General features: G+C 43.5%; 1 protein-coding gene and 1 long non-coding RNA gene across 6 annotated transcripts in view; one reads left to right on the top strand and one right to left on the bottom strand.

Moving 5' to 3' along the window:
• Positions 1 to 469: 469 nt before the first annotated feature.
• Positions 470 to 12,264, bottom strand: gp1bb (glycoprotein Ib platelet subunit beta). Of its 2 annotated transcripts, XM_072245556.1 has the most exons (3): positions 12,009 to 12,264; positions 6,837 to 6,911; positions 470 to 4,712 (listed from the first exon to the last, which is right to left on the bottom strand). In XM_072245556.1, the coding sequence occupies exon 3, from the start codon at positions 4,701 to 4,703 to the stop codon at positions 4,149 to 4,151; it is 555 nt and encodes a 184-aa protein (XP_072101657.1). In that variant the 5' UTR covers positions 4,704 to 4,712; positions 6,837 to 6,911; positions 12,009 to 12,264; the 3' UTR covers positions 470 to 4,148. The 2 variants fall into 2 exon arrangements, with proteins under 2 accessions (XP_072101657.1, XP_072101651.1); XM_072245550.1 differs by lacking the exon at positions 6,837 to 6,911 and having other exon boundaries at positions 12,009 to 12,261.
• Positions 12,265 to 12,565: 301 nt separating this feature from the next.
• The window catches only part of LOC140188907 (uncharacterized), a 146,815-nt gene continuing 134,284 nt past the window's right edge, over positions 12,566 to 25,096 (top strand). For all 4 annotated transcript variants that reach the window (XR_011883418.1, XR_011883419.1, XR_011883416.1 and 1 more), the window contains exons 1-2: positions 12,566 to 13,085; positions 18,380 to 18,529. This is a non-coding gene — a long non-coding RNA (uncharacterized lncRNA). The remainder of the gene's footprint in view (positions 13,086 to 18,379; positions 18,530 to 25,096) is intronic.

Raw genomic sequence — 25,096 nt, 5'->3', positions numbered from 1 at the left:
GAAATCTGCCATTTATCGACTCTTTTAGAAAAAGACAATACCCAGTTTTTTTACATCCAGTTACCAAGTGTTCGTTAATATTTCCCTTAATCTTTATAACTTGCGGGGTGAGAAGGTAACTAATTCTTTAAGTACTAACAAAGATTAATTTGAGTGAAAAAATCTCTTCTATAAACCATACTTATAAAGTAATTAGTGATTTGTTTCATGCGACTTTAAAAGATACTCGAAAGCAACGTGTTCCTAAGGTAAGTAAAGGAGATAAAGCTTCGAAGAAGCTGCACGAGCAATTTTTAAGAGATAATCATGAGAAAAGGTCTGGGCCAAAGGTACTATTCCATCAAGCTGGAAATTGGCAGAGGGATGCTTTATTCCAAAGGGAGATCAAAAAACCTTTCTATCACCACACGATGCGTTAATTGGATGGATACCGTTCTAACAACGCTTACGAAGCATGACGCCATTCAAGTAATTTTTTTAAAATTTATTGGAACAACTGTTCCACCATAAACATTCACTCCGTCTACCACTAGGGCAGAAATACGTTCCAACTGCACAAAAGTATGTGTACAATTGTTTATGAGAATGCTTTTATATTTGATTCCCCGGCAAGTCAGAAGCTCTGTCACAATATGAACAAGCGCAGACTCAAGGAACAACGCTTATCTCTAGAATATTAAGTGCTTTAACGTTAGAATAAAGAACACTATAAGTATTTGTGTCTGCAAACTCAGGCTTGTTGGATAAGTTACATAATACATATTTGCTACACCAGATTCTGACAGCTCAGAGTTAATCCTGTGAAATAAGCGCAGGTCCTGCCACTTTCATTATCTTCACTCCATCAGGGAATTTCCCCTGGCTTCACGTACATTTCGCGGCTCATGTTGCTGGTGAACGCAGCAGGCCAGGCAGCATCTCTAGGAAGAGGCACAGTCGATGTTTCGGGCTGAGAACCTTTGTCAGGACTAACTGAAAGAAGAGCTATAGCTAGTAAGGGATTTGAAAGTAGGAGGGGGAGGGGAGATCCAAAATGATAGGAGAAGACAGGAGGGGGAGGGATGGAGCCAAGAGCTGGACAGGTGATTGGCAAAAGGGCTATGAGAGGATCATGGGACAGGAGGCCTAGGGAGAAAGAAAAGGGGGAGGGGGGGGAACCCAGAGGATGGGTAAGGTGTATAGTGAGAGGGACAGAGGGAGAAAAAGGAGAGAGAGAGAGAAAGAATGTGTGTATATAAATAAATAACGGATGGGGTACGAGGTGGAGTTGGGGCATTAGCGGAAGTTTTAGAAGTCAATGTTCATGCCATCAGGTTGGAGGCTACCTAGACGGAATATAAGGTGTTGTTCCTCCAACCTGCGTGTGGCTTCATCTTTACAGTCGAGGAGGCCGTGGATAGACATATCAGAATGGGAATGGGACGTGGAATTAAAATGTGTGGACATATCAGAATGGGCCCTTCCGGACCTTCTAGCCGCGCTGCCCAGCAATCCTCCGATTTGATCCTAAACTACCCACGAGACAATTTACAACGTCCAGTTAACCCTACCAATCAACCTACCAACCAGTACGTCTTTGGACTGTGGGGGGAAACCAGAGTACCCAGAGGAACCCGGTCACGGGGTGAACGTACAAGCTCATTACAGGCAGCGGCGGGAATTGAACCCGTGTCACCTGCACTAACCATTACGCTACAGTGCCGCCCCTACTATCAAAATCCCATTTCACCGGATAGGAGAAGGTGTCGTGGTAGATATAACTGCTAAAAGAGGAATATTTATGGGTTATCATTATATAAATGATCAGTCACATGCCGCTTACTTCATATTCACATAGCGTTCTCTTTCCTTGTTATGGAGAAAGGAAAGGAGGCATAACTTAAATGGATTAACTGAGAGAATGTAAGAATGGCGGTCGCAAGGGAAAGCATGACATCAGAAAATGAATGACTGTGGTGATTGGAAATGTGAGGATGAGAGGTATGTATAGGGAAAGATATACACACAATGGGATCTGGTGTGAGGAGTGATAGTCCAATGTAGATTTTAAAAAACACACTAAGCGTGTTGCAGTAATAGATACTTCGATGTAGATATAGGTATTATTATGATGAGGTCAGATAACTGCGCATTATGATGAAGGTGTTCGATCAAGTCGTTACTTGAGGGCTTCATCTTCCCTTTACAGGTCGTGCCCTGGTAACAAACAGGTTTCGTTTTTACAGATTCCTGTTAGTCGATTTTGCCTGTAAATTGCAAAATACAAACAAAAAAATCCATTCGATACGTTAGCATACCTCCAGGTATTGTAGAGAATGGCCTTGAAACACATAAGACTGATAAGAAAGAGCTATTGGAGAGAGAGCAGACTAGTTCTGCTGTTCGTCTGGATAAGTATATGTATACGTCAGAACTTTGTGTTACATTAATGCAGCCCATTCTTATGTCGGAGTTCTTAACCCGGGTGCGAGGAAATAACTCGTACCAGGAAATATTATGTCCCAGTGATTGACTATGGTTCCAGGCACAACTGCAAAGACAGTGTCGCCGAATCAACTAACCTACCTTCTTTCTTCTCCGGCCAGGAATAAGGAGAGTACAATTACGCTGGATTCTGAGTTGATTTGAACCAAGTGTTTCGAGTTAGTTGCAGAATCTTTACATTTGGTAAGTGGGTTTAATACGGAAGCTGGAGTCAAAGAAAAAAAGTGACGAATAACCGCCGATAGGAGTCACATTGAAAGAGATTTTCCTTCTCTAGCCTGCAGAAACGCTGTGGAGCGGTTTTCATTAAAATGGAGAGCGAATCTCCCAATTAACTAACAAACGGGGCAAGAATATATTAGTTTAAAAAATGAACGAAAAAATTGAATTTCTAAGACATTTCTAAATTTCTGAAAGGAAAAAGAAATAGTGACGACGGTGTCCCTATCCCGCTATGGCCAGAGCGATTCAACATAACTTAATAGGAATGACTTTGTAAGGTGTTCAGGAACATGAAAAATCTGCCCCACTGCAAATTTGGTCGCCATCATTGCCAGAATTATTGATTTTAGCTAGAAGGACACAGGCCGACTTCCTCTAATATACAGTATAAGAAATAAAAGCGGATCATGACGAATGGGGTTGATTTGTATAATGTTCAGTTTCCTGCTACTCACCTTCATGGTAAATCAATTAAAAACTACGTTAATCAAATTCCTCAGGCTACAATTACAATATTTCCATAGTAAACAATACAGTTATTACAAAATGATGTACAATTTCATGTTTAAGTACAAAATCAAAATAATGCAGATGTTGGATAGCTGAACTAAAACAAAGGTTACAAACGCTCTATGGGTCGGGTAACATCTGAAGGGCGAAAAAGAGATAATTGGTCAAGTCGATGACTTCAATCAAACTTCGGCTACTCTCCATAGATATTTCCAGGCCTACTGAGAATTTCCAGCATTTTCTTCTTACATCGTGATTTCAGTATTGTGATTGAGTTAAACACAGAAAAAAAAGTTGTTGTCCAAGATTACAGTGTACATTTCGATAGATAAACTTCAATCTCCAGAATTAAAATAACCTTAAGAAATATCAGTATTAAATCTGCTTTGATACAAAATGTTATTTAACATTGCTTTAGTAGTTTTGTCAATGACATTCGTTCCCGCAATGGAGAGTTGCTTGGAGAGTCATCGACATTTCTTTCTTTTGCAGACGGACCATTTGTAATTTCAAGACTGCATCTTCATGCATTTTGTATCAATCGTCCCAACTTCTACTCAACCCCTCCTTAACCATCGAGTTATTGAAAGCAAATAATCCTAAATAATTTGTGATAATTACATAATTTCACAGGGAAGCATTTGTCAACATCAACCAGTAAAAATTTTCAATGATAACACCAGAGAGTGCCACAATTCCAGGCTCCAATATCTATGGTGACATATGTTTAAAATTTCCGCAAGCGTTTCTTGGAAAGAGATCAGAGGACATTGTAGAATAGCAACGCGGTATCTCAGCATCACCGGAATAAAACAGGAGTCTACTTTTTTTTCCGCGGTACTTTCAAGAACACAGATAGGGAACATGCGGGAATTCCATCAAATGAGTGGGTATAAGATAGATGGTCAATGCTAGCCCGAATGGACAGGATTTTATTTTGTCGATCGAATAGCTTCTTCCGAAAGAGTCTCAAATCTCTTCAGATATATTATAACAAATATCAGGAGAATGGCCTGGATGCCGATGAAGATGAACAATGCGATCTGACATATCAGAACAACGTCACAGTACCAGTCATTGCAGGCGGAGATGACTTCATCCTCGGTTAGATACAATATCCGCCTGTTCTGAAGCTCAGTGGGCGAGGAACACGTTAAATGCTTATACTGGGAACGATCTTCTTGTTTAAGAAGCCAAGATCTCAAGTATAAAATATCACAATCGCATGCCCATGGGTTATTGTCCAACGACACAGACCGGAGGTGATGCAGAGAGTCGAAGAGGCCGTTGGGGATGGCGGAGAGCTTGTTGTTGCTCAGTTTAATTTCGGTGATGGTGCCCATAAAGCGCTTGGGGACCGTGCTGATGTCCAGTTCCTGTCCGCTGCAGTCCACAAACGTCCCGGAGCAGCTGCAAGTTTCCGGGCACTGGAAAACCGCCACACGAAGCATGGAAAGAAATACAAGGAACGTTTCTTGCCATCTCATCGTAATAACCTGAGGAGGGGGAAACAGAATATAAGTTGTCCTAGAAATTAAGCAAGGATAGATAGAGTCGCTGTTGGTGAGAAATGCCCGCATCAGGACCCGGTAGAATCACGCATGTGGGAATACACGGGACTGCAGATGTTTAAATCTGGAGCAATTTCAGGTAAACTACTCCCCTCCATCCCTTTGCTCACTCCTCCCGTACTCATTTCCCGCGACATCTGCTCCGCCTCCACTCCCTATCATGCAGTGTCTTTCCCTTCCTCCACACACTCCATCTGCCCACCACTCACATCCTCCTCCCACTGGGTCCCCACCCTTCACCGTTCCTCACCACCTCCCTTATTTCGCTTCATGCTCTCCTTTCTTTCCTGTCAGAGTCCATCACTCGCAGCCCTTTGTTGCCTTCGCGTAGCGCCTCCCGGCCTCTTTGCACTCCCCTCTCCGCCGGCCTATCACCCCTCCTCACCTGGATCGACCCGCTTCTTGCTAACGCTTGATCGGCCCCTTCCCTTCACCTCTTTATACTGCAATGGCTCCTCTTTCAGTCCAGATGAAGGTTGTCGACGGTTCATTCCCCTCCGACGATGCTGTATCACCCGGTAAGTTCCTGCCCCGCATTTTTGTTTTGTAGGCAGAAATTGAATTGAGCGCTTAACCGTTTCAAGTGCATTTCAAACTTAGGTGTAGGACCGGTGGATTTAGTGCAAGGTCTGGGACATCTTTGGGCTATCACAGCAGTAGTACTGACGGGATGTGACTGCATGCTGGGGCATGACGATCGCTTACTGCGCTACAGCGGGAAAGCTATACTGTCAAAGATTCCACTTTTCGGATGAAGTATTAAACTGGACCCAATCTAGCCTCCATGGTGCACCTAAAGGACCCCGTTTCGCTCCTTTTCGATTGTTTGTTGACTCGTTTGTCTAGTGTTATCTTTCAAGTAGCATCTCTAGAGACTTGGAGTGAGAGGACTATCCTATCCTAACAGACTAAAGAAACTGGATCTGTACGCTTTGTAGAAGAACCAAAACATAAACTCTAAGGTGCATGACCGGATAGATACTGAGGTGTTTCCGCCAGTGGAAGAGTCTGAACGAAGGGATACCGATACAACAAATGAAGTGGTAATTTAAAACTGAGGCGGATGGAAATTTCTTCTAAGGGAGTTGCGAATCTCTGGAACATTGGAAGATAGATCATTAGTGGTCCTTAAGGAGGCGGGAGCAGAGATGCGCTTTTGAAAGGTCAGGAATTAAAAGCTGAGGTGCTTGAGCACCGAGAAGGGTTGAAAGCTAAGGCAGATCCGCCGTGGCCATTCTGAATGTTGGGGCAAGCTTTAAAGATTGCGGCATCTAACCTACTCCTGTTCCTAATTTCCAATTCTCAAGTTATGCATTGCTTTTTAAAGGAATTTTCGCTGTTTAAAAAATGCATATTTCAGTGGTAAACGCGCTTCAGTGCACTTGATTGTCCACAAATTTCTTTAGAGATTGTGGAAGAATCGTGGGAAGTCCTGTATCCCAAATCCTGTGGTTTGTACATAGCTTCCAACCAACATCATTTGAAGAATACGTTAACATACGGAAGTTAAATCGTGAATTAAATTCCCAATGCACTCATCAACAGAGTTGCTATCCATAAATCTTGCTGGGTCTTCCAGGCTCCGATGGAGAAATCATAAACTAGGTGCTGCCACTTTATGCTTCTTTGGAAAGTTATCTCACTCCTTTGCTATGGGGGGGGGGGGGTGGTTAAGAGCTCTACTGACTCACAGAGACTTGAACTGAATGGCCCGCTGAACTAAAGCGGCAGCGTTTCTGACCATCAGTGCGGGGAGGGATATGAAGTAACCAACGTATCGTTTCTTCGTTACTCTGCTACGAAACGCATCTAGAGAGGGACTTCTTGTTCAAATTAAATTTAGACTTACTCTACCTCTCCCTGGAAGCCAAAAAGTTCCAAGTTATCGATTTTTCAAATGAATGCATACGAAATGTTGAATCATTTGGTGCTCAAAATGATGTTAGGTATTAAATCAAATATATCGAAAGCTGCTCAAACTCTTTCTTTAATAATCGCCGGCTGGATAAAAAGGAAGGGCGTAGGGTCAATACAAAGGTGAACACTTACTTGAAGACTCTGTTTAGGACCTGCTCTTTACACCGACTTGCGGGCAGACACGTAGAAAAACCAGGGAACGAAAGGCTACAAGGGAAGAAATTACTCAGCCTTTGCCATTTTACACCAGATAATACAGTCGATGAAAATCGATAAAAATCGGTCTTTTGTTTTATTGGACAGAATATTGCTCTACAACCTATCGCTCCTGACTTGTATTCTGAAGTTGCGTACATATCTACTGAAACTTGTTACGTCGCTTTGGGGTTTCTCCCCTTGTGAACGCGCTTACATAAACACGTAAGGATTTTGCGGAGCTATAGACGCTCATTTGAACATAGAACAGTACAGCGCATGCAGGCCATTCGGCCCACAATGTTGTGCCGAACCAGCTAAAAAGCAAATCAAGACTACCCAAACATTAATCCCTCCTACCTACAATATGTCCATATCCCTCCATCTTCCTTACCTCCACATGTCTATCCAAACGCCTGTAATGTATTTGCTCTACTATCATACCAGACAGCACATTCCAGGTATCCATGACTCTGAATAAAAAACTTACCCCCACATCCCCCTTGAACTTACCCCCCTCTCACATTCAATGCTTCCCCTCTGGCATGAGACGTTTCAACTCTGGGAAACAAATACTCCCCATCTACTCTATCTGTGCCTCTTAATCTTATAAACTATCAGATCTCCCCTCAGCCTCTGGCACTCCAGAGAAAACAACCCAAGTTTATCCAGCTTCTCGTGATAGCACATGCTCTCTCAACCAGGCAGCATCCCGGTAAACCTCTTCTACACCCACTCCAAAATCTCAACATCCTTCCTATAGTGGAGCGACTAGAACTGTTTGCAATACTCCAAAAGTGCCCCAACCAGAGTTTTATAAAGTTGCAACATAAGCTCTGGATTTTTGAACTCAATGCTTCTATTAATATAAGCAAGAATTCTGTAAGCCATCTTATGGACTAGTGTAGCCACTTTCAAGGAGCTATGAACTTGGATCCCAAGATCTCTTTGCTCAGCAACACTTAAGGATTTCGCCCTTAACAGTGTACTGTCTCCTGGCATTTGACCTGCCAAGGTGCATCACCTCATATTTATCTGGGTTAAACTCCACCTGCCATTTCTCTGCCCATGCTTGTAACTGATCTATATTGCACCGTATTACTTGCCAGTCTTCCACGCTATCCACAACTCCACCAGTCTTGGTATCATCCGCAAACTTATTCACAAACCAATCCACATTTTCATCTAGGTCCCTTATACACATCACAAACAGCAGAGGTCCCAGCACAGATCCCTGCAGAACATCTCTAATCACAGACCTCCAGCTCGAATAAGTCCCTGCTTTCCATGTGCAAGCCAGTTCTGAATGCAACAGCCAATTCGCCGTGCAGCCTATGTATCCTAATCTTCCGGATTAGCCTCCCATGAGGGACCTTCTCAAAGGCCTTACTAAAATCCATGTGGACAACATCAACTGCCCTACCCTCATCAGTCTCTCTCGTCAGCTTGTCAAAAAACTCAATCGAGTTGGTAAGAGACGACCTGATTAGTAGTGCAACTCCTCCACCCCCCACCCCCACTCTATCTTTTCTAAAATGTCGAAAACCTGGTACATTAATCACCCATTACTGCCTCTCTCTCAACAAGGTTTCAGTAATGGCTACAACATCGGATTTCAGGTACTGATCGATGCTCCGTTCATCACCCTTATCTGTAATACCCCTAGCATTAAAGTATACACACTTCAAACTATCCGACCTGTTATTTCGATTTTGCCTTTCAATATTTTCCTGTCTGTTCATTCACTTACTGATCAGGGGGTTCTGGTTCCCAGCTCCCTGCAAAACTATTTTAAACCCTCCCGAGTAACATCAGCAAACCTCCAGGCCTGGATATTGGTTCCCCTCCAGTTCAGATGCAAGCCATCCCTCTTGTGCGGGTTACTCCTTCCCCAGAAAAGGTTCCAATGATCCAACAACTTGAAACCCTGTCCCCTGCACCATCTCCTCAGCCACCCACTCTTCCGTGCTGTTACCCCATTCCGACCTGCACTAGACTGTGGCACAGAGAGTAATCCGGAGTTTACTACCTTGGAGGTTATTCTCTTCAGCTTCTTTCCTAGCTCGCTGCGTAGGAACTGCTTTTCGCTTTTTCTGCCTATGCCATTGCCCCAATGTCCACCACAACCTCTGGCTGTTCACCCTCCCCCTTGAGAATATCCTGCAGCCGTTCCGATACGTCCTGGACCCTAGCACCCGGGAAGCAGCACACCATCCTGGTAAACAACAGGAATTCTGCGGATGCTGGAAATTCAAGCAACACACATCAAAGTTGCTGGTGAACGCAGCAGGCCAGGGTCTCGGCCTGAAACGTCGACTGTACCTCTTCCTAGAGATGCTGCCCGGCCTGCTGCGTTCACCAGCAACTTTGATGTGTGTTACACCATCCTGGTATCTCGTTTGCGGCCACAGAATCTCCTTTCTGTCCCCCTCATTATCGAGATCCCCTATAACTACTAACTGCCAGACTTTACCCTTCTCTGTTGAGCCTCAGAACCGACCACAGTGCCACCAGTCCGGCTGCTGCAATTAATTTGAGCGAGATCCTGGCACATTTCCCTTGAGAAATCAATATAGGGTTCTGCCGGAGTCGTGTAGAAGCTGTCAGACACTTGTAACAGTTCCCAAGCACACGTTCAAAAATCGCTTCAATATTCCGTCTGGGCACTATTGACTACAATGCAACAATTCATTTTGGTCACAAACACAAGAAAATCTGCAGATGCTGGAAATCCAAAGCAACACACAAAACATGCTGGAGGAATTCAGCATGCGCGGCAGCATCTATGGACAAGAGTAAACAGCTGACCTCACAAACACGAGAAAATCTGTAGATGCTGGAAATACAAAGCAATACACACAAATGCAGGAGGAACTCAGCAGACCCGCCAGCATGGATGGAAAAGAGTACAGTCGACTTTTCGGGCAGAGGCCCTTCATCCGGACTGGAGAAAGGAAAAGATGAGGTCAGAGTAAGAGAGTTAGGGGAGGGGAGGAATAAATACAAGGTAGTAGGTGATAGGGAATCATAGAGGGGAAGCAGTGAGAGAGGGTTTCGCTGAACTTCTGTCAAAGGGAAGATCTAAACTTCTTCAGGAGAGGCGTCCCTGGAAGAGACTTCACAGTGTAATAGTCCTGTCACAAAAAAACAAGAGAAAATCTGCAGATGTTGGAAATCCAAGCAACACACACAAAATGCTGGACGAACTCAGCAGACCAGGCAGCATTTATGGAAAATAGTACAGTCGACGTTTCAGGCCGAAACCTTTCATCAGGATTGGAAAGGAATGGGGAAGTAGTCATACTAAGCAGGTGGGGGAAGGGAGGAAGACGCACAAGGTGGCGGGTGATAGGTGGTGCCGGGAAAGGGGGAGGGATGAAGTAAAGAGCTGGCAAGTTGATTGAAGAAAGAGATAAGGGGCTGGACAAGGAGGAATCTAATAGGAGAGGGCAGAATAGCATGGAAAAAAGGAAAGGAGCACCAGAAGGAGGTGATGGGCAGGTAAGGAGAGAGGGGAACAGGAATGGGGAATAGTGAAGGAGAGGAGCGGGAAGGGGGCAATTACCGGAAGTTCGAGAAATCGATGTTCATGCCATCAGGTTGGAGGCTACCCAGACGGAATATAACGAGTTGCTCCTCCAACCTGAGTGTGGCCTCTTCGTGGCAGTAGAGGAGGCCATAGACTGGCACGTCGGAATGAGAATGAGAAAGTAGAACTAGCCACCAGAACACCCCACTTTTTGTGCGGGATGGAGCAACGGTGCGTCACAACTGTGACTATAATCGGATAGAACAGGCAGCGTAGTTTTTAATTAGAACATTATAAAGATTTTGACAAAAACAGGCCATTCGCCCCAACAAACCTTGCCAAATTCCTGTACACATAATGTGTTGAAATAACTATCGAGTTTGGATTTGAAAGCCTCTAAGATTCTGCTGTCAACTACACAACTAGGTAATTTGTTCCATGTGTCCACAACTCGCTCTGTAAAGAAATGCTTCCTGATATTAGTCTGAAATCTCCGTTTAATCAGTCTCCCTTTGTGGTCCCGTGTTCTTGTTGATGGATTAATTTTGAAATAGCAGCTGGCATCCGCCTTAATAGTTTAAATCACTTCTATCCTGTCTCCTCTCTTTCCACGTCTACTTAGACAAAAGATCTTTCTTCATAGTTCATACACTACGGACCTGGAATGAGTCGAGTCGCCCTTCTCTGAACTACACATCTCTCACAAAATAAAGAGACGAAAATTGTACACAGTACTCAAGGTGTGGCCTCAAACGCATTATACAGCTTAAGAAGAACGTCTCTGGACATGAGCGCATTACGTAGCCCAACATTCTGTAGGCCTTCCTAATCGTTTCTGTGCACTGTCGAGATGTTGATAGTGATGAGTCTACCAGGATGCTCAGGTCCTTCTCATACAATGCAAGACCCCCAATGTATGGTTATATCTAATACTTTTACTTCCTATATGTAATAGTTTACATTTACATACATTAAATTTCATCAGCCATGTATCTGCCCACATCTGGATTTTGTTTAGATCTAACTGTATTGATTCTGTTGCGTGGATATTATCAGCCCGATCCCCTAATTTTGTGTCATCTTCAAACTTTACTAGTTTATTTGTTATGTGCCTATCCAAATCGTTGATGCAAATTAAAAACCCCAACGGCCCCAAAAGTGATCCCTACGGAACCCCACTTTTAACATCTAGCGCGTGAAAATGATCCTCTCACCTTAACTCGTTGTTTCCTGTTTTTGAGCCAATTCTACACTCATTCGCACACCTTACCCTGAATCCCTAACCCTTGTAATTTGGTTATTAACCTCTTGTGGAGTACCTTGTCAAAAGTCTTCTGAAAGTCCAAGTAAAGAATATCATCCGCTCTATTGTTATCATAAATTTTAGTTGCCTCTTCATAGTGAATATTAGTAAAACATATTAGTAAAACATGTTTCCCCTTTCAGACACCACCTTATGCATCACAGGAAATTAAACTTGTACATTAAACAATAAAAGACAAACACGTAGATTGACTGTAATTATTAAAAAGCTACAGCTTAAATTGTCCAAACATTATTCGTAACAATATCCAAATTACCTTTCAGTGTCTTTGCTCCCGTCCTCGTGAAAAATCTGGTTTATGACGGCTAAATGAAAACGAGTTTAAACACCCGCACAGATGTAAATATTTCAAATGATTCAAAAACTCTCTTTCTTTTCAGTTTTGTGTGAGCTAGTTAGAACGTCACGTCGACCTCAGAAGGGACACTCTGCTCTGGTTGATAAAGCGACCGAAGTAGCCAGTAAACATCTCATTGGTTTACAGCCCCACCCTGTGTCGTGTTAGACGGCACAAAACCACCAAAGCCAATCAGGCTCCATCCATGGTAGCAATTTACGGCTTATCAGCTCGGTCATTGGAAATTCAAAGCCTTATTTGTTCCAATAATAATTCAGAGCATCACGAGATGACACTAAAATATCTCATGGCGTGACGGCCATTCCGGACAATTCCACCCTCTGACCGGAAGACAAGGTACGTTTGAATATCTAGGGATCGGCATGGATCTTTGAATAGAAATGAACAGATCCAACTCAGAACTTCTCCTCCGCAGTCAGTGGTCCTTTGCACATTATGCAATAATGTAAGTTGTCTACAATCTTATATAAAACAGGAATTTAGTCCATCAGTATTAGTCAATAATCAGCTCCTTGGGTTTATTCTTTGGAATTCAGCCACAGCCACAAACCGGTATATTTCTGTTAATAGACATTGAAGATTCCTCCATCCAGAGTACATTGAGTCCTTGTGGTCATTACTGCATCTTCCAAAAGATATTCAGCTTGAAAAAATACTGTTCCATCTCATGACCAAAGGTGGAGGTGGAAAGTAGGAAGAAAGGTCCCTGTCTGTGCACAGTTTAACACAATGAGATTTCACGAGATAACAGATAAATTTTGAGGGTTAATACCTCCCTTGTCAGTTTAAATTTCCTCCTGAGCCTGTCTTTCTAGAGGAATGCAGAAGTCTGTAATATCACCTGACGGTATGAGACGGTGTTAATGGCTCATCCAGGCAACATCTTTCCCAGGTGTGGCAGAGCTCCCAGATGTTTGTAAGGAAACCTTTTATGAGATCCACTGGGGTGAACGTTGTCATGTACAGTATCTGAGTGTAAGTTTTTATTTTCATTGATTTCTCATAATATATGCTTGCTAAACTATATCAGAAGGCATATTTTGTTTAGTGCAATGAAAGAGTTTATTAGTATTACTGTAAAAAGATCTTTATGAAAGAGTGACCATAACCTGGTAGAATTTACACTGAGTTTGAAAGTAATGTACTTTATTTCAATCCAAACCTGGAGTTTTAGATCTTAATAAAAGGATGAATGAAGTTATGAGGAGGGATTCACTGCACTTGTTTAGGAACATGCATTAAGATTTTGTGGAGAACAGGGAAAGATAACATTTAAGGAAATAGTTAATCAATTGCAAAATGATGCAAAAAAAACAAAAGGGAAATATTCCTGTGTGGAATGATTCCTCCAAGAGAACATGAAGATAACGTTAAAGGAAGAGGCTGATGAAGTACCCAGAAATAGGAGTCAGCCAGGGGAATGTAAGTATTTTGGAACTCAGCAAAAGATGACCAGAGAAAGGAACACAAGCAAGACAGAAAATGAAAATAAGCTGATAGCACACACTGAGAACAGACAGTAAAATGTTTTATAAGCATGTGAAGACGAGTGACAGCAGATGTGTGCCCCTTCCAAACAGACACATGAGGAATAATGAGGAATAAGAAATGATAGATTCTGATCCCTGATAGAGATGGCAGAGTTTGTCATTGAAACATCAGTTAAAATTGATACCTGTACCCAGCTGGTAGCCTGAGAAGAGTTTATTCATCATATATGCCAGGAAAGCACTAGATCCTTTTTGACAAAGAACTTTTTTTTAAAAAAAAATAAGTCTGTCCTCTCAGAATACACAGAAATCCTACTAGAGTCTAGGGACAGTATGGAACTGAAGGTCAGTATTGATGAGCTTGAAGCTGATTAAGCCCAAGGATCAAAAGATCCATATCACAGAATACAGGAGGAGTAGCTGTAGAGCAAGGACTTGGCAAATGTGGTTTGGGACAGGTTGTTTTCTGGCAAAGGTGTACTTGGTAAGTGAGAGGCCTTCAAAAGTGAAATTTTTGGAGTATGAATTTTGTATGTTCCTGTCAGAGTAAAAGCCAAGGACAACTGGTTTAGGGGTCCTTGTTTATCAAAAGATATTGAGGCCCTGGTTATGCAGAGGAGATGTGTTGCAGGTATAGGCAGGAAGAAACAGTTGAGGTACTTGAGTACAAGAAATGCAGAGAACACTTACAAAGGAAATTAGTAGGGCTGAAGGAAGGCAAGCGTTTGCTCTAGCAGCCATGGTGAAAGACAATCACAAGGGCTTTTACAGATATATTAAGTGCAAACACATAACAGGGGACAAATTTGTCCCTCTTGAACATTAGCGTGGTCGTCCATCATGGAACCTAAAGAGATGGGGGTCATCTTAAATAATTTTTTCCATTCACATTTACTTGAGAGACAGACACAAAGGCAAAATAGCAGTGAAGTTATGGACCATATACAGATTAAAGTGTAGGAGGTGTTTGCTGTCTTGAGGAAAAATTAGGTGGTTAAATCTCCAGGACCTGACAATGTGCTCCCTCAACCTTGTGGGAGGCCAGTGCAGAAATTGCAGGGGCCCTAACAGAGATATTTAAATTTTTAAAACATTTAACAATGGGTAAGATGCCAGAGGATTTGAGGATAGCTAGTGTTGGTCTGTTGTTTAAGAAAGGCTCGAAGAATATGCCGGGATATTCTTCAGGTGAGCCTGACATCATTAGAGTGTAAACTATTGGAAGGTATTCTAGGAGGCTGGATATATAAGTATTTGGATAGACAGGGACTGGTTAAGGATAGTCAACATAGTAGGTTGTGCCTAACCAATCTCACAGAGCTTTTCGAGGAAGTTACCAGGAAAGTTGAAGAAGGCAAGGCAATGGATGTTGCCTACATGGATTTTAGCAAGGTGCTTGACAAGGTCCCACATGGGAAGTAGATAAAAGGGTTCAATTACTTGACATTCAGCATGAGGGTGTAAATTGAATTAGACATTGCTTCACGGAGAAGCTAGAGAGTAGTAGCAGATGGTTGCCTCTCTGAATTGCGGACTGTGACTAGTGGTGTGCCATAGGGATTGGTGCTGGGTCCATTGTTGCTTCTAATCTCAAAGTTCATGGTAGATTTATTATAAAAGTACATGTACATCACCATATAAAACCCTCAGATTAATTTTCTCAATAAATTCATAATAGAATAATAACCATAATAGAATCAATGAAAGACAGCACCAACTTGGGCATTCAATCAGTGTGCAAAAGACAGCAAACTGTGCAAATGCAAAAAGAAATAAATAATAATAATAAGCAAATAAGCAATAAATATCAAGAATATGAGATGAAGAGTCCTTGAAATTGAGTCCATAGATTGTGGAAACATTCCAGTGATGGTGCAAGTGAAGTTGAGTGAAGTTATCCCCTTTTGTTCAACACCCTGATGTTTGAGGAGTAATAACTGCTGGTGAGCCTGTGGTGTATGTCCTGAGGCTCCTGTACCTTGTTCCTAAAGGCAACACTGAGAAGAAAGCATGATGTAGGTGGTGCATATCCCCGATGATGGATGCCACTTTCCTGCAACAGTGTGTCAAGTAGATGTGCTCAATGGTGGAGTGAGTTTTACCACTACCTTATCCACTACTTTTTGTAGGATTTTCTCTTAAATGGTATCGTTGTGTCTCTACCAGGCTGTGATGCACTGGGTCAATATACTCTCCAGCACACATCTATAGAAGTTTGTCAAAGTTTTAGATGCCATGCTAATTCTTTGCAAATTCCTAAGGAAATAGAAGTGCTACTATGCTTTCTTCATAATTGCACTTACATGTTGGCCCTGAGTGCTTCTCTGAAATGATAGCACCGAGGAATTTGAAGTTGCTGATCCTCTCCATCTCTGATCCTCTGATGAAGACTGGCTCATGGATGTCTGATTCCTCCTCCTGAAGTCAACAATTTGCTCCTTGGTCTTCCTGACATTGAGTATTAGGCTGCTGTTGTGGCACCATTCAGCCATATTTTAAATCTCCCTCCTATATGCTAATTCTGCCTATGTCAGCGGTGTCATCAGCAAACTTGGAGATGTGCTTCACCACACATTCATGAGTGTAAAGCGAATAGAGCAGGGGACTAAGCACACAGCCTTGTGGTGTAACAGTGCTGATGGAGATTGTGGAGGCGATGTTGTTGCCAATTTGAAGTGACTGGGGTCTGCATGTGAGAAAATTGAGGATCCAATTACACAAGGAAGTACTGAGGCCAAAGACTTGAAGCTTACTGATTAGCTTTGAGGGGATGATGGCATTGAATACCAAGCTGTCATCAATAAAGTGCATACTGATGCATGCACCTTTGCTGTCCAGGTGTTCCAGGGTTGTGTGAAGAGCCAATGAGAAGGTATTTGCTATGGACCTGTTGTGCTTGTAGGCAAATTGGAGTGGATCCAAATCATTTCTCAGGCAGGTATTGATATGTTTCATCATCAACTTCTCCAAACACTTCATCACAGTGGATGTAAGTGCTACTGGATGATAGTCATTGAGGCAGGTTACAAGCTCTTCTTAGGCACCAGTATAATTGAAGCCTGCTTGAAGCAGATTGGTACCTCAGACTGCCAAAGCGAGAGGTTAAGGATCTCAGTGAAGACTCCAGCCAGCTGATCAGCACAGATCTTTAGTAATTGGCCAGGTACCCCACCTGGGCTGGATGCTTTTCATGGGTTCACCTGCCTGAAGGCTGCTTGTATGTCAGCCTCAGAGACTGAAATCACAGAATCATCGGGGGTCTTCAGAATTCATGATGGTTCCTCCATGTTTTGATGGTCAAAGCAAGCATAGAAGGCATTGAGCTCATCTGGAAGCAAAGCCCTATTGTCACTTATGTCACTTGATTTTACTTTATGAGAGGTCATAGCATTTAAGCCCTGCCACATCTGTTGAGCATCCTTCAATGATTCAAATTTAGTCTGGAATTGCTATTTCATCCATAAGATGCCTTTCTGGAGATCGTACCTGGACCTCTTATAACTTTGTTAGTCATCAGACTTGAATGCCTCTGTTCTGCTCATCAGCAGGTTGCAGATCTCAAGGTTCATCTGGGGCTTCTGGTTAGGGAAGATTCTGAATGATTTTGTGGAGACACTGTTTTTATAAAGTCCATGACAACCATTCATAGAGGAGTCCTGGAACGTGGCTCAGTACACCACTTCAAAGCAATCCTGTTGCCATTCCTCTGCTTGTTGCAACCACCTCTTTGTTGTCTTAATCTCTGAAGCTTGCTCTTTAGCCTCTGTATGCTGAAAAGAACAGCCAAATAATCAGATTTCTTGAAATGCAGTCTGGGCATGGAACAGTCGGCATTCCTTATCTTAGTATAACAGTAGTTTAAGTGTGTTGGGACCTCAGGTGCTATAGGTTATGTGCTGATGGTAATTGGGCAGGGTTTTCTTCAATAATGCCTGGCTGAAGTCTCCAACTATGATTTGAAATGCATTGGGATGGACTGCTTCTTGTTTGGTGATGGCATCATGCAGTATTTGATGCACTAGATTATAGCTGGCTGCTGGTGGTATGTAAACACCAGTGAGGATCACAGATGAGAACTCCATAGGTGAACAGAATCGACAGCATTTGATAGTTAGCTGTTCAAGGTTGAGGGAATGTGAGTTCAACAAAGCACCACATCGGAGCACCACTGAGACTTTATTCTGAAACACACACTGCCACCTTTTGCCTTTTCCAAATCAGCAGTTCAGTCCATCCTGTGAATCAAGAACCCTTTGGGTCTGACAGCCATATCTGGTGTACTGGGAGACAGCCAATTTTCCCTCAGACATTAAATACAACAGTACCTCACTTCCCTCCAATACAACAATCAGAATCAGAATCAGATTAATATCACCAGCATTCTGTGTGTCGTGAAATTTGTTAACCTTACAGCAGTAGTACAATGAAATACGTGATAAGTAAATATAGAGAAAAAAGTGAATTACAGTAAGTATATATATATGTCTATTAAATAGTTAAATTAAGATAAGTTAAAATAATATTCAAAAAAAACAGAAATAAAGAAGTAGTGAGGTAGTGTTCATGGGTTCAATATCCATTTAGAAATCTGATGGCAGAGGGGAAGAAGCTGTTCCTGAATCACTGAGTGTGTACCTTCAGGCTTCTGTACCTCCATCCTGAAGAGAGAGCATGTCCTGGGTGGTGGGGATCCTTAATGTCGGATGATACTTCCCTAAAGCACTTCTCCTTGAAGATCTCTTGCATATTAATGAGGCTAGCCCTCAATCTTGTCCTCAGGTCCTCAGTTTTGTTCTCTAGCAACTGCACATTTGCTAACAAGATGCTGGGTAGAGGGGACCTCATCCCTCTGCGTTTTAACCTGGCTTGGAATCCTCCCCTCTCCTACTTCACTTCCGGCCTAGATGGTGAACCCTCGTCCACTTAAAGGTACTGCACCCGCTTGCTTGAGTTATGCCCGCCTTGTCCTTCAGGAGATCTTGAAATCTGCAGTTCATTAAGTTGATTTAAAAGTACATTGCAGTTTCAATTTCAACATTTAAGAAAAAGTTGGAAAATTACACGGATGGGAGGGATAATTTGGGCTATGATCCAGCTGCAAGTTACTGGGACTAGACGGGTTAATAGTTCAGCATGGACTAGATGGGCTGAAGAGCCTATTTCTGTGCTGCAGTACTCTATTACCCTATGATTCTAAGAACAAAAGTAAGGAATGGCCATCCTGCTAGCCTAATAACAGTGGTAAAGACAATGTTAGAATTTATAATTAAGTAAGTAATATAGCAAATTGAAAAGAATATTCAGACTGCACAGAGTAAGAGTGGCTATATGAAAGAAAACACTTTTAAGCTGATCTGCTGGAATTCCTTAAGGATGTAAATAGTAGAACTGGTCAAGGGGAACCAATACGTATGGTGCATTTGGATTTTTGAAAGGTTCCACCCAGGACGTTGGTCAGCAAAGTTAAAGTGCAGAGATCTGGGGGTAATGTACTGACATGAATTGTGAATTGTTATGAAACTGGAAGCAGAGAGTGGAACTAAATGGATCCGTCTCAGGCTGACAGGTTATAGAAACATAGAAAATAGGTGCAGGAGTAGGCCATTCGGCCCTTTGAGCCTGCACCGCCATTTATTATGATCATGGCTGATCATCCAACTCAGAACACCGCCCCAGCCTTCCCTCCATACCCCCTGATCCCCGTAGCCACAAGGGCCATATCTAACTCCCTCTTAAATATAGCCAATGAACTGGCCTCAACTGTTTCCTGTGGCAGAGAATTCCACAGATTCATCACTCTCTGTGTGAAGAAGTTTTTCCTAATCTCGGTCCTAAAAGGCTTCCCCTCTATCCTCAAACTGTGACCCCTCGTTCTGGACTTCCCCAACATCGGGAACAATCTTCCTGCATCTAGCCTGTCCAATCGCTTTAGGATCTTATACGTCTCAATCAGATCCCCCCTCGATCTTCTAAATTCCAATGCGTACAAGCCCAGTTCATCCAGTCTTTCTTCATATGAAAGTCCTGCCATCCCAGAAATCAATCTGGTGAACCTTCTCTGTACTCCCTCTATGGCAAGGATGTCTTTCCTCAGATTAGGGGACCAAAACTGCACACAATACTCCAGGTGTGGTCTCACCAAGGCCTTGTACAACTGCAGTAGTACCTCCCTGCTCCTGTACTCAAATCCTCTCGCTATAAATGCCAGCATACCATTCGCCTTTTTCACCGCCTGCTGTACCTGCATGCCCACTTTCAATGACTGGTGCATAATGACACCCAGGTCACGTTGCACCTCCCCTTCTCCTAATCGGCCACCATTCAGATAATAATCTGTTTTCCTATTTTTGCCACCAAAGTGGATAACTTCACATTTATCCACATTAAATTGCATCTGCCATGAATTTGCCCACTCACCCAACCTATCCAAGTCACCCTGCATCCTCTTAGCATCCTCCTCACAGCTAACACTGCCACCCAGCTTCGTGTCATCCGCAAACTTGGAGATGCTGCATTTAATTCCCTCATCCAAGTCATTAATATATATTGTAAACAACTGGGGTCCCAGCACTGAGCCTTGCGGTACCCCACTAGTCACCGCCTGCCATTCTGAAAAGGTCCCGTTTATTCCCACTCTTTGCTTCCTGTCTGCTAACCACCTCCCCACCCACACCAATACCTTACCCCCAATACCGTGTGCTTTAAGTTTGCACACTAATCTCCTGTGTGGGACCTTGTCAAAAGCCTTCTGAAAATCCAAATATACCACATCCACTGGTTCTCCCCTATCCACTCTACTAGTTACATCCTCAAAAAATTCTATGAGATTTGTCAGACATGATTTTCCTTTGAAAAATCCATGCTGACTTTGTCCGATCATTTCACCACTTTCCAAATGTGCTGTTATTACATCCTTGATAACTGACTCCAGCAGTTTCCCCACCACCGACGTTAGGCTAACCGGTCTATAATTCCCCGGTTTCTCTCTCCCTCCTTTTTTAAAAAGTGGAGTTACATTAGCCACCCTCCAATCCTCAGGAACTAGTCCAGAATCTAACGAGTTTTGAAAAATTATCACTAATGCATCCACTATTTCTTGGGCTACTTCCTTAAGCACCCTGGGATGCAGACCATCTGGCCCTGGGGATTTATCTGCCTTCAATCTCTTCAATTTACCTAACACCACTTCCCTACTAACATGTATTTCGCTCAGTTCCTCCATCTCACTGGACCCTCTGTCCCTTACTATTTCTGGAAGATTATTTATGTCCTCCTTAGTGAAGACAGAACCAAAGTAATTATTCAATTGGTCTGCCATGTCCTTGCTCCCCATAATCAATTCACCTGTTTCTGTCTGCAGGGGACCGACATTTGTTTTTACCAGTCTTTTCCTTTTTACATATCTATAAAAGCTTTTACAGTCCGTTTTTATGTTGCCTGCCAGTTTTCTCTCATAATCTTTTTTCCCCTTCCTAATTAAGCCCTTTGTCCTCCTCTGCTGAACTCTGAATTTCTCCCAGTCCTCAGGTGAGCCACTTTCTCTGGCTAACTTGTATGCTTCTTCTTTGGAATTGATACTATCCCTAATTTCTCTTGTCAGTCACGGGTGCACTACCTTCCTTGATTTATTCTTTTGCCAAACTGGGATGAACATTTGTTGCAGTTCATCCATGCAACCTTTAAATGCTTGCCATTGCATATCCACCGTCAATCCTTTAAGTGTCATTTGCCAGTCTATCTTAGCTAATTCACGTCTCATACCTTCAAAGTTACCCCTCTTCAAGTTCAGAACCTTTGTTTCTGAATTAACTATGTCACTCTCCATCTTAATGAAGAATTCCACCATATTATGGTCACTCTTACCCAAGGGGCCTCTCACGACAAGATCACTAATTAACGCTTCCTCATTGCTCAAAACCCAGTCCAGAATAGCCTGCTCTCTCGTCGGTTCCTCGACATGTTGGTTCAAAAAACCATCCCGCATACATTCCAAGAAATCCTCTTCCTCAGCACCCTTACCAATTTGGTTCACCCAATCTACATGTAGATTGAAGTCACCCATTATAACTGCTGTTCCTTTATTGCACACATTTCTAATTTCCTGTTTAATACCATCTCCGACCTCACTACTACTGTTAGGTGGCCTGTACACAACTCCCACCAGCGTCTTCTGCCCCTTAGTGTTACACAGCTCTACCCATATCGATTCCACATCTTCCTGGCTTATGTCCTTCCTTTCTATTGTGTTAATCTCTTCTTTGACCAGCAACGCCACCCCACCTCCCCTTCCTTCATGTCTATCCCTCCTGAGTATTGAATATCCCTGAACGTTGAGCTCCCATCCCTGGTCACCCTGGAGCCATGTCTCTGTGATCCCAACTATACCATAATCATTAATAACAATCTGCACTTTCAATTCATCCACCTTATTATGAATGCTCCTTGCATTGACACACAAAGCCTTCAGGCGCTCTTTTACAACTCTCTTAGCCCTTATACAATTATGCTGAAAAGTGGCCCTTTTTAATGCTTGCCCTGGATTTGTCGGCCTGCCACTTTTACTTTTCTCCATAGTAATTTTTGTTTCTACCCTCACTTTACACCCTTCTGCCTCTCTGCACAGGTTCCCATCCCCCTGTAGTGAACTAACCTCCTCACGCCTAGCCTCTTTAATTTGATTCCCACCCCCCAACCATTCTAGTTTAAAGTCACCTCAGCAGCCCCCGCTAATCTCCCTGCCAGGATATTGGTTCCCCTAGGATTCAAGTGCAACCCGTCCTTTTTGTACAGGTCACGCCTGTGCCAAAAGAGGTCCCAATGATCCAAAAACTTGAATCCCTGCCCCCTGCTCCAATCCCTCAGCCACGCATTTATCCTCCACCTCATCGCATTCCTACTCTCACTGTCGCATGGCACAGGCAGTAATCCCGAGATTACTACCTTTGCGGTCCTTTTTCTCAACTCCCTTCCTAGCTCCCTATATTCTCCTTTCAGGACCTCATCCCTTTTCCTACCTATGTCATTGGTACCTATATGTACCACGACCTCTGGCTCCTCACCCTCCCACTTCAGGATATCTTGGACACGATCAGAAATATCCCGGACCCTGGCACCAGGGAGGCAAACTACCATCCGGGTCTCTGGACTGCGTCCACAGAATCGCCTATCTGACCCCCTTACTATCGAGTCCCCTATCACAACTGCCCTCCTCTTCCTTGCCCTACCCTTCTGAGCTACAGGGCCAGACTCTGTGCCGGAGGCACGGCCACTGTCGCTTCCCCCGGGTAGGCTGTCCCCCCCAACAGTACTCAAACAGGAGTACCTTTTGTTAAGGGGCACAGCCACCGGGGTACTCCCTATTACCTGACCTTTCCCCTTCCCCCTCCTAACCGTGACCCACTTGTCTGCCTCCCGTGGCCCCGGCGTGACCACCTGCCTGCAACTCCTCTCTATCACCTCCTCACTCTCCCTGACCAGACGAAGGTCATCGAGCTGCAGCTCCAGTTCCGTAACGCGGTCCCTTAGGAGCTGCATCTCGATGCACTTGGTGCAGATGTAGACGTCTGGGAGGCTTGTAGACTCCAGGGCCTCCCACATCCGACACCGAGAACAGCAAACTGCCCTCACACTCATACTGCCCCTCTCCTCAAATAACAACAGAAAATGAATGCCAAACCTCCCTCGCCTCGCCTGTTTCCGCCTAAGCCCGTTGAGCCGAAGCCCTTAAGTCTTCACTCTGCTCCCGGCTCACTCCGCAGCCCGCAAACTCCGCTGCCCGCTCTATGAGGCTCTGTTCCTTTTAAATCTGCCGCGCTGCACAGCCCGACGTCACACGCCTGCGCAGTCCCGCCTCTCAGAACGCCGTTGGAGAACAAAAAATAACGAAAATTTCAAAAATGTCTTTCTCGGCACTCCCACTCAGACTCCTTCTTCAAATCAAACCCGAAGCAGGATATCTGGTGATATCTGGTGATATCCACAGAAGCTGGACCTTAAGGTCCCATCAATTCACTATCTATATCAACAATTCAGCCGAGGAGACCTGAGTTTCATGTTAACACAAAACTGGATGGAGTTGCAAGGTTGTGGAGGAGAATCCAAGAAGATTTGGTGAGGATAAGGTCAAGGTGAATGAGTACGGTGGTTGGAACGTCATTCCAATAAATCTGAGGTTGTACAGCCTGTGGCACAAAACAGAAGAGCACAGTAATTTTAAATAATGCAAAAGTGGGAAGTACCTAACTGTACTTATATACAAATCACTGAAGGTAAACATTCAGATGCAGCAAGTGATTGTTAAGCCAAATAGTTAGTAATTAGTTAAGTGCATCACCCCTACTGGGGCATAGGCTGCCAACAGTGGCTTGCCAGAGCCCTTTGACCTGGCCCAGTCTTTCAAGTTATCCCAGGAGCAGCCCAGCTTCAAAGATCCTTCTTCTCCCAGGGATGCAGTCTTTGGAGCTTCTGCTGGCATTTCTGTAGCTCTGGGTGTTTACGGTAGAGGGTTGCAAACCACATGCCCGATACTCCTACATTCATGGCAGGGCTAGGGACCATCTATGGTGGATGGTCATCTTCACTTTAAGAGTACATGCATGTAAGAGTAACAAAATTTTACTCTATTGCATATGATATTCATATGAATGCATCTGAATAGTTTCAATGTCTTTATATGCTCAGGTCTCTGGGGTAAGATTTGAAATTACAGGTTAGACTGTTACCAAATGTTCCAAAGCTATCTTCAACAATGGTCACACCTTTGCCCTTATAAACCCCAAAATATAAAATTCCCTTCTTACACGTGTTGGGCACGTGGCCAAGTGGTTAAGACGTTCGTCCAGTGATCTGAAGGTTGTTAGTTTGAGCCTCTGCTGTGGCAGCGTGTTTGTGTCTTTGAGCAAGGCACTTAACCACACGTTGCTCTAGTCTGTGCGAGGAGTGGCACCCCACACAGACTTCCAATCTGCACCTTGTAAGGCATGAAAATGCCTGACGCAGGCCTCTCATGGTCTGAGTCAACGTTCCCTCCCTCCCTTCCTCCCCTCCCCTTCTTACATGATTCACTAAAGGCTAGCACAAATACTTAGGTAAGCTGGCAAATATACTGTTTGTATTTGTGATGAGAAATGAACCGCTGCCTGGAAAGACTGTGTGTCATTTATTTAGGACATTTGTGATATCTTAACTGGAGTACACTGCATGGTATTGGTCTACTCAGTTAAGGGTGCTAACATTCGAACCAGGACAGAGGCTTACTTGCACTAAAACCTAGAATGAAATGTTATATTATGAGGAAATTGTGAACAGACTAGGCTTATATCAGCTAGAGTTCAAAAGTGTTATGGCGGCAATTGAAACATCTAAGATCCTGGGGAGTTATGGTGGATGTGGAAATGAAGTCACCCAAACCCAAAACTTCACCATTTCCTGTCAGTCACCTTATGTACAGGCACTTCAGTCACTTTATGGACATACAATCAATCTATGTATATAAGC

This window comes from Mobula birostris, chromosome 2, assembly GCF_030028105.1.
Source record: "Mobula birostris isolate sMobBir1 chromosome 2, sMobBir1.hap1, whole genome shotgun sequence".
Lineage (NCBI taxonomy): Eukaryota > Metazoa > Chordata > Chondrichthyes > Myliobatiformes > Myliobatidae > Mobula > Mobula birostris.
Note: the sequence above shows the minus strand (reverse complement) of the source record. Positions and strands in the feature narration are given on the sequence as shown.